Here is a 12970-nt window from a genome sequence, read left to right as displayed (position 1 = left end):
CACCCAAAGCCCATAGTTTACATTAGGATTTACTCTTTTTTTTTTTTTTTTCTTTTCATTTTTCTGAAGCTGGAAACAGGGAGAGACAGTCAGACAGACTCCCGCATGCGCCCGACCGGGATCCACCCGGCACGCCCACCAGGGGAGACGCTCTGCCCACCAGGGGGCGATGCTCTGCCCATCCTGGGCGTCGCCATGTTGCGACCAGAGCCACTCTAGCGCCTGGGGCAGAGGCCACAGAGCCATCCCCAGCGCCCGGGCTATCTTTGCTCCAATGGAGCCTTGGCTGCGGGAGGGGAAGAGAGAGACAGAGAGGGAAAGCACGGCGGAGGGGTGGAGAAGCAAATGGGCGCTTCTCCTGTGTGCCCTGGCCGGGAATCGAACCCGGGTCCTCCGCATGCTAGGCCGACGCTCTACCGCTGAGCCAACCGGCCAGGGCTAGGATTTACTCTTGGTGTTACACATTCTATGGGTTTGGGGAAAAAAATATATGTATCATATATGATACATATTTAATATTTAATACATATTTAATATATATGATATATTGCATATTTAATATATATTAAATATTATATATGTGCATATTTAACATGTATGATATATATTATCAAACCATGGAATAGAGCGAGAGAAAGAGAGAAGATGGGAGAAGGGAAGAGAGGGGGAGAGAGAGCTCCACCATTATACTATCATACAGAATAGTTCCACTATCCTACAAATATCATTGTTCTTTGCCTGTTTATTCCTCCCTTCCATCTAACCCCCGGCAAGCACTGAGTTTTGCCTTTTTCAGAATGTCATAACGTTGAAATCATATAGTATGTAGCCCTTTTAGATTGGCTTCTTTCACTTAGTAATATGCATTTAAGGTTCTCCAGAACTTTTTAAGGATGGATAGCACATTCTTTTTCAGTGCTGAATAACTATCCATTGTATGAATATACCAGTTTGTTTATCCCACTCCCTTACTAAAGGAAATCTTGGTTGCTTCCAAGTTTTGGCAATTACGAATAAAGCAGCTATAAACATCTGTGTGCAGGTTTTTGTGTGGACATACATTTTTAACTCATTTAGGTAAATAGCAATGATCATAATTGCTGGACAGAATGGTAAGAGCTGTTTAATTTTGTAAGAAACAGCCAACTGTCTGCCAAAGTGGTTGTACCATTTTACATTCACACTAGCAATGAATGAAAGTTCCTGATGTTTCACATCTTCACCAGCATTTGCTGGTCAGTGTTTTGAATTTTCACCATTATAATAGGCATAGTACATTTTGTTGTTTTCATGTGTATTTCCCTAATGACATATTATGTTGAATGTCTTTTCATATGATTATCTGCCATTTGTGTATCTTCTTTGGTGAGTTATCTAAATAATTTGATCATTTTTTTGTGTGTGACAGAGACAGAGAGAGGGACAGATAGGGACAGACAGACAGGAAAGGAGAGAAATGAGAAGCATCAATTCTTTGTTGCAGTATCTTAGTTGTTCATTGATTGCTTTCTCATATATACCTTGACCAGTGGGGCAGCTTCAGCAGAGCGAGTGACCCCTTGCTCAAACCAGTGACCTTAGGCTCAAGCCAGCAACCATGGGGTCATGTCTATGATCCCACGCTCAAGCCAGTGACCCGGCACTTAAGTGATGAGTTTGCACTCAAGCCGGCAACCTCGGGGTTTCGAACCTGGGTCCTCTGCATTCCAATCTGACACTCTATCCATTGTGTCACCGCCTGGTCAGGCTCTTTTGCTCATTTTTAATTGGGTTATTTTCTTATTGTTGAGTTTTAAGTGTTCTTTATATTTTTTATAAGTGTATTAGATATATCTTTTGCAAACATTTTTACCCAGTTTGTGACTTGTCTTCTCATTCTCTTGATATCTCCTTATATACTGCTCACAAAAACTAGGGCATATTTCAAAATTAATATGAAGCGATAAAAAAAGAAGCATTCGGCTCAGTGGTAGAGCGTCGGCCTGGCATGCAGGAGTCCTGGGTTCGATTCCTGGCCAGGGCACACAGGAGAGGCGCCCATCTGCTTCTCCACCCCTCCCTCTCTCCTTCCTCTCTGTCTCTCTCTTCCCCTTCCGCAGCCAAGGCTCCACTGGAGCAAAGTTTGCCCGGGCACTGAGGATGGCTCTGTGGCCTTTGCCTCAGGCGCTAGAATGGCTCTGATTGCGGCAGAGCGACGCCCCAAGATGGGCAGAGCATCGCCCCCTGGTGGGCATGCCGGGTGGATCCCAGTCAGGTGCATGCGGGAGTCTGTCTGACTGCCTCCCTGTTTCCAGCTTCGGAAAAATACAAAAAAAAAAAAAAAAGAAGCATTTGATTTTTTAAAATGTTTATTTTATTGACTTTAGAGAGAGAGGAAAGGAGAGACAGACAGACAGAGACAGGAACATTGATCTGTTCCTATATGTATGTGCCCTGGTCGGGGATTTTTCTTTTATTAAACAAGAACATCACAAAAGCAAATGACAAGTTAAACAAAGTTAATTGATTATGCAGATGAGATGCAAAACCAACTTTTATTTCATTGGTGAAAATGCACTATACAAAAGGCTGAAAGTACTAGAGTATCTGCATGTTCCCTGATCCCCTAATTTTTGTGAGCAGTGTAGTTTTAATTTGTATTTTCCTGCTAAAGAATGAGGTGATTGTCTTTTCTAAAGTTTATTGACTATTATGGTTTACTCTTATGTAAAAGGCCTGTTTAAATCTCACCTCTTTTTCTATTAGTTTGTCCTTTTATTATAAAACGTTAAAGTTATTTATTCTGGATAACTAATCTTTTGTCAGTTATGTTAATTTTTATGTCTTCATCCAATTTGTGGCTTTCCTTTATTTTAACTATTTTTATGGCATGTTTTGATAAACAAAAATTCCTTTTATTTTATTTTTACAGAGACAGAGACAGAGAGAGAGTCAGAGAGAGGGATAGATAGGGACAGACAGAAATGGAGAGAGATGAGAAGCATCAATCATTAGTTTTTCGTTGCGACACCTTAGTTGTTCATTGATTGCTTTCTCATATGTGCCTTGACCATGGGCCTTTGGCAGGCTGAGTAATCCTTTGCTCGAGCCAGTGACCTTGGGTCCAAGCTGGTGAGCTTTGCTCAAACCAGATTATCCCGCACTTAAGATGGCGACCTCAGGGTCTTGAACCTGGGTCCTCCGCATCCCAGTCTGCCACTCTATCCCCTGCGTCACTGCCTGGTCAGGCTCCTTTTATTTTTAACATAACATAATTACTCAGCCCTTCCTTTTGTGATCTATTTCATTGATCTATAGATGTATCCTTATACCAGTACCACACTGTCTTGATTACTATAACTTTGTAGTGTTTTGATATTCAGAAGGTCTTCAACTTTGTTCTTTTTGAAGATTGTTTTAGCTATTATAATTTTACCTTTTATATTTCTATCTTTAATCTATTTTTAGTTAATATTTTTAATTTTTATATAAGGTATGAGGTTTAGATCAAATTTCATCTAGGGGAACTCCTGATGTCTAATTGTTCCAGTATTGTTTTTTGAAAAACAGTATTTCCATTTAAATGCTTTTACAACTTTTGTCAAGAATCTGTTGGGCATATATGTATGGATCTATTTCTGGGTTTTCTATTTGCACCATTTATCTGTATGTTTTTCTCTCCCAATACCACACCCTAGCTGAATAATAGGTCATAGATTGAGCAGCACAATGATTCAACATTGTTTTAGTTTTTATTGTTCTTTTGTCATGTAAATTTTAAGATAAACTTATCTCTACCAACAAATAATCTTGTTGAGATTGTAATGAGAATTACTTTTGGTTTATATATTAGTTTTTTAGTGAATTGCCAAGGTTACTACAAGCGTTTATATTGAACTATGTTCTGTGACCTTTACAAATAAATTTGTTACTTTGCCTGACCTGTGGTGGCGCAGTGGATAAAGTGTCAACCTGGAAACACTGAGGTTGCCGGTTCGAAACCCTGGGCTAGCCTGGTCAAGGCGCATATGGGAGTTGATGCTTCCTGCTCGTCCCCCCTTCTCTCTCTCTCTCTCTCTCCTCTCTATAATGAATAAATAAAATCTAAAAAAAAAAATTTATTTGTTACTTCTAGTAGTCTTTTTGTGGACTCCATAAGATTTTCTTCATATACAATCATGTCCTCTGCAGAACACATCAGTCTTACTTTTTTTTTCAATCTTCATGCTTTTATTTTATTTTCTCATCTTACTCCATTGGGTAGGAACTCTAGCATAATAATGAATCAAAGTGTTGAAAGCAATTATCCTTTTTGTATTCCTAATCTTAGAACACATTTAGCTCTACACTATTAAGTAGGAGGTAGACTATGAGAGTTTTATAAATGCAAGTTGAGAAAATTCCCTTCTATTCTTAGTTTACTGAAAGGCTTATTTTTAAAAATCAATAAGGAGCGCTGAATTTTGCAAAATGCTATTTCTGCATCTTTTGAAATTGTTCACATGGGTTTTCTTTTTTATTTTATTCATGTGGGTTACATTGAATCTCAAATTTTAAACCAACCTGTATTCCTAAAACAAACCTCATTGAATTTGATATAATAATTTAATTTAAAGAATTTTTGTGGCCCTGACTAGCTGGCTCAGCAGTCTACTGACCTGGCGTGTGGAAATCCCAGGTTCGATTTCCAGTCAGGGCACACAGGAGAAGCAACCATCTGCTTCCCCACCCCTTCTTCTCCTCTCTCTCTCTCTCTCTCTCTCTCTCTCTCTCTCTCTCTCTCTCTCTTCTCCTCTTGCAGCCATAGCTTGAATGGTTCCAGCAAGTTGGCCCCAGGTGCTGAAGATGGCTCCATGGCCTTGCCTCAGGCATTAAAATAGATAGATTGCTGAGCAACGAAGCAGCAGCCCCAGATGGGCAGAGCAGCACCCAGTAGAGGCTTGCTGGTCGGTCCTGGTCAGGGTACATGTAACAGTCTGTCTGTCTGCCTCCCTGCCTCTTACTTAATAATAAAAATAATAATAATTTTTGCATCTGTGTTTACAATGGATATTATTGTTATTTTCTTATCTTGTAATATCTTTGTTAGATAGTAATATCAATATTCACAGGATGAATGAAAAGTGTTTCCACTTCATCTATATTGTTTCCACTTCATCTATATTGTTAAGTTTATTGGCATAAAGGTTTTAATGGCATCCTCTTATTATCCTAATATCTGAAGACTCTTTAGTGATGGCACTCTGTATTTCTGATTATCTCTCTCTTTTCTTTAATCAGTATTGGTAGAAGTCTTCAATTTTATTATTCTTGCACTTTTCTTCTTTTCTAATATAAGCATTTAATATTCAGATTTTGCTGCATCCCACAAATATTTGTGTTTTGTTTTCATCATTATTCAGTTAAAAATATTTTAAAATTTCTTTTATCTTTCATGATATTGACATTTTTGAAGAATACAAGCAAGTTTGTTTTATAGATCATAGACTGTTCCTCAATTTGGCTTTTCCTTGTGATAAGATTCAGGTTATCACATCTGGAGGCATGAAGTGTTCATTTGCCCTGCACTATGGAATTTAGTTAATCACAAAGATAATGTCTGTTCTTTCACCCAATGTATTATTTCTATTTTTTCTTCTTTTTTTCCAAGTAAGAGGAGGGGAGATAAGACATACAGACTCCTTCATGCACCCCCACCCGTATTCACCCAGCAACTCCTGTCTGGAGCTGATGCTCTGCCCATCTGGGACCATGCTTGCAACTGAGTCACTTTTAAAGTAACAGATTTTATTCATTTTTGTTTGTTTGTTTTTTACAGAGACAGAGAGAGAGTCAGAGAGAGGGACAGATGGGGACAGACAGACAGGAACGGAGAAAGATGAGAAGCATCAATTATCAGTTTTTCGTTGCTTAAGCCAGCGACCTTGGGTCCAAGCTGGTGAGCTTTGCTCAAGCCAGATGAGCCCGCGCTCAAGTTGGCGACCTTGGGGTCTCGAACCTGGGTCCTCCACATCCCAGTCCGACGCTCTATCCACTGCGCCACCACCTGGTCAGGCCAACTGAGTCACTTTTAGTGCCTGAGGTGAAGGCTCCACTCGAGCCATCCTCAGTGCCTGGGGTGATGCACTCAAACCAATTGAGCCATGGCTGGAGGAGGGGAAGAGAGAGAGAGAAGGGGAGGGGTGGAGAAGCAGATGGTCACTTCTCCTATATGCCCTGACTGGGAATTGAACCCAGGATATCCACACACCAGGCTGACACTCTACCACTAAGCCAACTGGCCAGGGCTCTGAGCTATTCTTAGTGCCTGAGGCTGATGCCCTCCAATGGAGCTATCCTCAGAGCTGGGGCCATACTTGAACCAACTGAGCCACTGGTTGTGGGAGGAAAAAAGGAAGGAAAGAGGTAGAAGATGGTCACTTCTCCTGTGTGCCCTGACCTGGAATTGAACCAGGACCTCCTTATGCCAGGCCAACGCTCTATCCACTGTGCCACCGGCCAAGGCCTATAATTATAATATTTTGATGCTCAAATTTTCCTAAATTTGGCCCTGGCCTGTTGGCTCAGTGGTAGAGTGTTGGCCTGGTGTGCAGAAGTCCCGGGTTCGATTCCCGGCCAGGGCACACAGGAGAGGCACCCATCTGCTTCTCCACCCCTCCCCCTCTCCTTCCTCTCTGTCTCTTTCTTCCCCTCCCGCAGCCAAGGCTCCATTGGAGCAAAGATGGCCCGGGCGCTGGGGATGGCTCCTTGGCTTCTGCCCCAGGCGCTGGAGTGGCTCTGGACGCCCCAGAGGGGCAGAACATCGTCCCCTGGTGGGCGGAGCCTCGCCCCTGGTGGGCGTGCGGGGTGGATCCCGGTCAGGCACATGCGGGAGTCTGTCTCTCCCCGTTTCCAGCTTCAGAAAAATACAAAAAAAAAAAAAAAAAAAAAAAATTTTTTTCCTAAATTTAACCAGTGGGCAACCTTTCAAGGTTGTTCCTCTGTCTTTTTTAAATGTTTGCATATTTTTGGAATTCTTACTTCTGATAATACAGTATCAGTTTTAATAGTTGGTAGAATATTAATTGTACTAATATCTATGTATCAAAATACATTGAGGCCCTGGCCGGCTGGCTCAGTGGTAGAGCATTGGCCTGGTGTGTGGAAGTCCCAGGTTTGATTCCCAGCCAGGGCACACAGGAGAGGTGCCCATCTGCTTCTCCACCTCTCCCCCTCTCCTTCCTCTCTGTCTCTCTCTTTCCCTCCCACAGCCAAAGCTCCATTGGAGCAAAGTTGACCCAGACACTGAGGATGTCTCCATGGCCTCCGCCTCAGGTGCTAGAATGACTCCCGTTGCAATGGAGCAATGCCCCAGATGGGCAGAGCATCGCCCCCTGGTGGGCATGCCAGGTGGATCCTGGTTGGGCACATGTGGGAGTCTGTCTCTGCCTCCCCACTTCTCACTTCAGAAAAATACAAAAAACAAACAAAAAAACATTGAGCCTGGCCAGATGGTGGCACAGTGGATAGAGCATTGGACTGGGATGCAGAGGACCCAGGTTCGAGACCCCGAGGTCGCCAGCTTGATTGAGCACAGGGTCATCTGGTTAGAGCAAAGCTCACCAGCTTGGACCCAAGGTCACTGGCTCGAGCAAGGGGTTACTCGGTCTGCTGAAGGCCCGCAGTCAAGGCACATATGAGAAAGCAATAATGAACAACTAAGGTGTCGCAATGAAAAACTAGTGATGCTTCTCATCTCTCTCCATTCCTGTCTGTCTGTCCCTATCTATCCCTCTCTCTGACTCTCTGTCTCTAAAAAAAAACACAACAACAAAAACAAACAAACAAAACAAAACAAAATCCCCCCAAAAACATTGAACTATACTGCTCATAAAAATTAGGGAATATTTCAAAATGAATATGAAGCGATAAAATATTCCCTAATTTTTGTGAGCAGTGTATTTTCTTACTCTTAGAATTTTCTATTGCAGGTTTAAAAAAAAGCTAAACAATGTTGTGATGAGCATACTACTAACTGAATATTTATATATCCAAAATTATTTTTTAGCATATTTCTAGAAATAGATTTGTTAAATTGCCTGCTGGAAAAATGCTGCCAATTATGTGTAGCAATATATAAGAATGCCCATTTTGTCATTCCCTTAGTTTGGATAGAATTTTAATCGGTCTAAGGTTTTACTCTGTGGTTTCCAGGCCAGCAATATCAGTATTACATGGGAGCCTGTTAGAAATGCAGAATCTAATGAGTCAAAACTACACATTTTAACTAGTTCCCCAGATAATGCATAAGTACATTGATATCTCAGAAGCAATGGTCTAATACAGTTTATATGAGTCACAGATTGAATTGTTCCTACCTTACCAGGCGGTGGCACAGTGGATGGAGCATCGGACTGGGATGCAGAGGACCCAGGTTCGAGACCCTGAGGTCGCTGGCTTGAGCGCGGACTCATTTGGCTTGAGCAGGGGCTCACTAGCTTGAGCTCGTGTTCGCTGGCTGAGTGTGGGATCATAGACATGACCCCATGGTCACTGGCTTGAGCCCAAGATTGCTGGTTTGAGCCCAAGGTTGCTGGCTTGAGCAAGGGATCACTCATTCTGCTGTAGCGCCTCCCCCCCCCCCGCCCCTGGTCAAGGCACATATGAGATAACAATCAATAAACAACTAAGGTGCTGCAATGAAGAATTGATGCTTCTCATCTCTCTCCCTTCTTGCCTTTCTGTCCCTATCTGTCCCTCTTTCTGTCTCTCTCTCTATCTCTGTCACACACACAAAAAACTGAATTGGTCCTAAATCCAGGCAAGGTAAGATCAGCAGCCTATACTGGCATTTATAGTAACAAAAGGTAAAAGTGACTAAGTTGATTGAAAAAGTGCTTAATATATATATATACAGCCTATATATGTATATCTTAAGCAAGTCCTTTAGGGGGACAGAACAATGTGATCAGCACAGAGTACTAATAACACTGTTCCCCCAGAACACAAGAGGCAATGTTCTCTTTCCAGCCTCAACTTTACCTGCTCTATCCTAAATGTTCTGTGCACCAGCTCATTGTCTTTCTTTTTATTTTTTTACATGGAGTGTGTGTGTGTGTGTGTGTGTGTATTTAGAAATTAAATTTAGTGGAGTGACATTTATCAATAAGAGCACATAGGCCTGACCTGTGGTGGCGCAGTGGATAAAGCGTCGACCTGGAAATGCTAAGGTCGCCGGTTCGAAACCCTGGGTTTGCCTGGTCAAGGGACATACGGGAGTTGATGCTTCCAGCTCCTCCCCCCGTCTCTGTCTCTCTCTCCCTCTCTCTCTCCTCTCTAAAATGAATAAATAAAATAAAATAAATAAGAGCACATAGGTTTCACTGTTTTTCTTTTTCTAATGGTCAATGGAAAACTAATACCAGAAGTAGCTGTGGTGTGTGTTACAATGCACATTCTCAGAGAATATGCTTCAGTAGTCTCACGTGTTATATCCAAGAATCATTTTAACACCATATATGATAATTCTGCTGCCATGAAGTTTGAGAACTACTACACTACCCCACTTCCCACAACACACCTGGAATGTATTGTTTTATCAAATATTTTATTTGCTTCAAACGTATAGTTGTATTTTTATAAAAGCCTTCAGCAAGAATTGACTTTGTTGTTGTTATTTAATGAAATAAATAAGTCTAGGAACTCTTTTTTTTTTACAGGGACAGAGAGAGAGTCAGAGAGAGGGATAGATAGGGACAGACAGGAACGAAGAGAGATGAGAAGCATCAATTATCAGTTTTTCATTGCAAAACCTTAGTTGTTCATTGATTGCTTTCTCATATGTGCCTTGACTGCGGGCCTTCAGCAGACCGAGTAACCCCTTGCTTGAACCAGTGACCTTGAGTCCAAGCTGGTGAGCTTTTTGCTCAAGCCAGATGAACCCGCGCTCAAGCTGGAGACCTTGGGGTCTCTCGAACCTGGGTCCTCTGCATCCCAGTCCGATGCTCTATCCACTGCACCACCACCTGGTCAGGCTAAGTCTAGGAATTCTAATTACTTTATTATTCCTTTCTAGTTCTAACCAAGTGGCTCTTCGTGAGGATGGAGAGAAGTAACCCTGTTGAACTCTATTGAACCCTTTCATTCCCTATCCTGCAGACTGCCTGCTTGAACCATTCCACATTCTTTTCAGATGATACCTGAACACTTTTTCTTTTCTTTCAACATATTTTAGTGAGATAAAATCTTATCACAGAGTCTGATCAGGTGGTGGTGCCATGGGTAGTGTTGACCTGGGATCCAGATTCACCGAGGTCAGTGACTTCAGTGTGGGCTCATTCCACTTGAGCTCAGGCTCACCAGCTTGAGCACAAGGTCACTGGCTTGAGCGTAGAGCATCGGATCATAGATAGGACTCCATGGTTGCTGTCTTGAGACCAAAAGTTGCTGGCTTGAAACCCAGTGGTTGCTGGCTTGAAGCCCAAGGTCAAGGGCTGGGCTGGAGCCTCCCACCCTCACCCCCTGTCAAGGCATGCATAAGAAGCAATCAATGAACAACTAAAAATGTCACAACTATGAGTTGATGCTTCTCATCTTTCTCCCTTCTTGTCTGTCTCTGTTTCTCGCAAAAAAAAAAAAAAAAAAAAAAAAATTCTTATCATGGAAAAAAACATTACTCCATCAAAAACTTATTATGCGCCCTGGCCGGTTGGCTCAGCGGTAGAGCGTCGGCCTAGCATGCGGAGGACCCGGGTTCGATTCCCGGCCAGGGCACACAGGAGAAGCGCCCATTTGCTTCTCCACCCCTCCGCCGCGCTTTCCCTCTCTGTCTCTCTCTTCCCCTCCCGCAGCCAAGGCTCCATTGGAGCAAAGATAGCCCGGGCGCTGGGGATGGCTCTGTGGCCTCTGCCCCAGGCGCTAGAGTGGCTCTGGTCGCAACATGGCGACGCCCAGGATGGGCAGAGCATCGCCCCCTGGTGGGCAGAGCGTTGCCCCTGGTGGGCGTGCCGGGTGGATCCCGGTCGGGCGCATGCGGGAGTCTGTCTCTCCCTGTTTCCAGCTTCAGAAAAATGAAAAAAAAAAATGAAAAAAAAAAAAACTTATTATGCTAAACTGTAATTCTTATGTAAGTATATAAGTCAAAGAAATTATATTAAAACTATTAAGTATTTTAAATACAAATAATTTTTTTATATAGGAGGAGAAAAGAAAAAAAGAAACAGCACATATAAAAGGTACTTTTTCTCAAAAATTTATTAGAAATTATAATCAAGTGAGAGTACTTTACATCTTAAAAAATCAAAAGGCTATCCTAAATGTTATCTAAGTATTTTTAAGAGCCAAAAAGTTCAAGAAAAACATTAATTTAATAGTATGTAAATGGGCATATATTTTTAGAGAATATATCTTATATTAAAATGTTATATTTTAAATTAAAATGTGAAATTTTAATTTTTGTCCCGTATTTATATCCAAAAGTATGATAGTCATTGCCATATAGTAATGCAAGAAGGTCAAAAGACCTGTTTTATAATCCTTTAGATAGTGCATATTATGTCTTAGTATCACAAAATAGTATCCTCCTACATAATTTTAGAAATGCTGAATATAAAATGCAACAAGGTATTTAAAGCAGCCCTAAAAATTAATGTTACACATTAATATAAAAAATATTTAAAATATAGTAAAAGATATTTGAGGATATGATAAAAATGTGATCTTTTCTAAAACAACATATTTAATACCACTGTCAGCATAAATAATATAATAGTAGAAGTATGAGACTTAGAGTAACAAAAATCTAGATTGACATCCATTTTGTATCTGACCTGTGGTAAGTCATTTCTCTAATTCTGTCTTCTCTTTTGTAAAGTGGTTCAAATAAGACACCTTAAAGAATTACTGAGAGGGTAAATGAGATATGGAAGTTCATTAAACTGCTGTGTAAATTGTAAGAAATGTTAGTTGTTACTTTTGTTGGTATAAGACCAACTCATAGGCCCTTTCTTCTGAGGATCAAACATGTTGTAATCTGCCTACTCAAGAAGGCATTTTTTAAATTTATTTTTAAAATAAGGCAATATTTACCTATAAATAGTTAAGAAATTATCTGTCTTTACTGATTTTAAGGGACATTCCAAGAACTGCAATTTCTAACCTGTTTTGTAGTCTTCTTCTGTTTATAGGTTGATTTAATTTAGAATAAACTTTTCTACTCTTGATTACCATAAAAATATTGCTAATTCCCAATTACATATTTAACATTATACATAAGATGATAGCAACTCAGAATTTTCACTAGGTCATCATCTTGTCTATTATAATCCTCAAAAGATTCTGAATTTTTAAAAGAAACATTGTCCTTACAATTAAAATTTGGCAGATGAATATGTAATATTCATAGTAAATCTAATTTTCTTTTTACAGCAAGTGAAGATCACTCTGAAGATGAATTCTGCCTTGCAACAGAAAAAGTCACTTGTGACTCTTCAGAGACTAGCTCAGCAACCAATCACAGCAATGTTACCTTAAGCTTATTGAATTCACCATCTGATTCTTGTTACAGCCAAACTATAGAAGCAGCTGACGACTGGTTTTTTGATGATTCTCTAGTGAAAACAAGCTCTCCAGTGCCTTCTCTCAGGGAACCTCTAATGGAAAAAGTATTTTCATACCTGTCAACCATTCCATTAGAAGATGGTACTGAATATGACAATTATGATGATCAGAAGGATGACAGCATTAAGGAAATATTTTCAAGAAATACAGAGGTTGAAATACAAAACCTTCAACATGATATTGAATGACTTATCTTTTGAAACTTTGAATACACTAAAATCAGTAAAGTTAAAAGTGAATCACCAGCTTCTCTGTCTCTTAACATGTCCATGCTAATATTGCTTTTCTTTTTCTTTACCATAGAGTAGTCTTACTTCCTCTGCTGATTCTTATTTCTAAAAAGAAAATACAGGGAGAACTAGAGTGATATCATAAACATCAAGTTTAACTCCTT

At 40.7% G+C, this 12970-nt stretch overlaps 1 protein-coding gene across 1 annotated transcript in view; it reads left to right on the top strand.

Annotated features, from left to right (window-relative positions):
* The window catches only part of C3H1orf185 (chromosome 3 C1orf185 homolog), a 45245-nt gene extending 32481 nt beyond the window's left edge, over positions 1–12764 (top strand). Inside the window, exons 4-5 of the mRNA XM_066266549.1 lie at positions 11156–11192; positions 12385–12764. Coding sequence (XP_066122646.1) covers positions 11156–11192; positions 12385–12764 — 417 coding nt within the window. The remainder of the gene's footprint in view (positions 1–11155; positions 11193–12384) is intronic.
* The last annotated feature ends 206 nt before the right edge of the window (positions 12765–12970 follow it).

Source organism: Saccopteryx bilineata, chromosome 3, assembly GCF_036850765.1.
Source record: "Saccopteryx bilineata isolate mSacBil1 chromosome 3, mSacBil1_pri_phased_curated, whole genome shotgun sequence".
NCBI lineage: Eukaryota > Metazoa > Chordata > Mammalia > Chiroptera > Emballonuridae > Saccopteryx > Saccopteryx bilineata.
The sequence above is the reverse complement of the archived record's forward strand: the minus strand, read 5'-3'. Positions and strand labels throughout refer to the sequence as shown.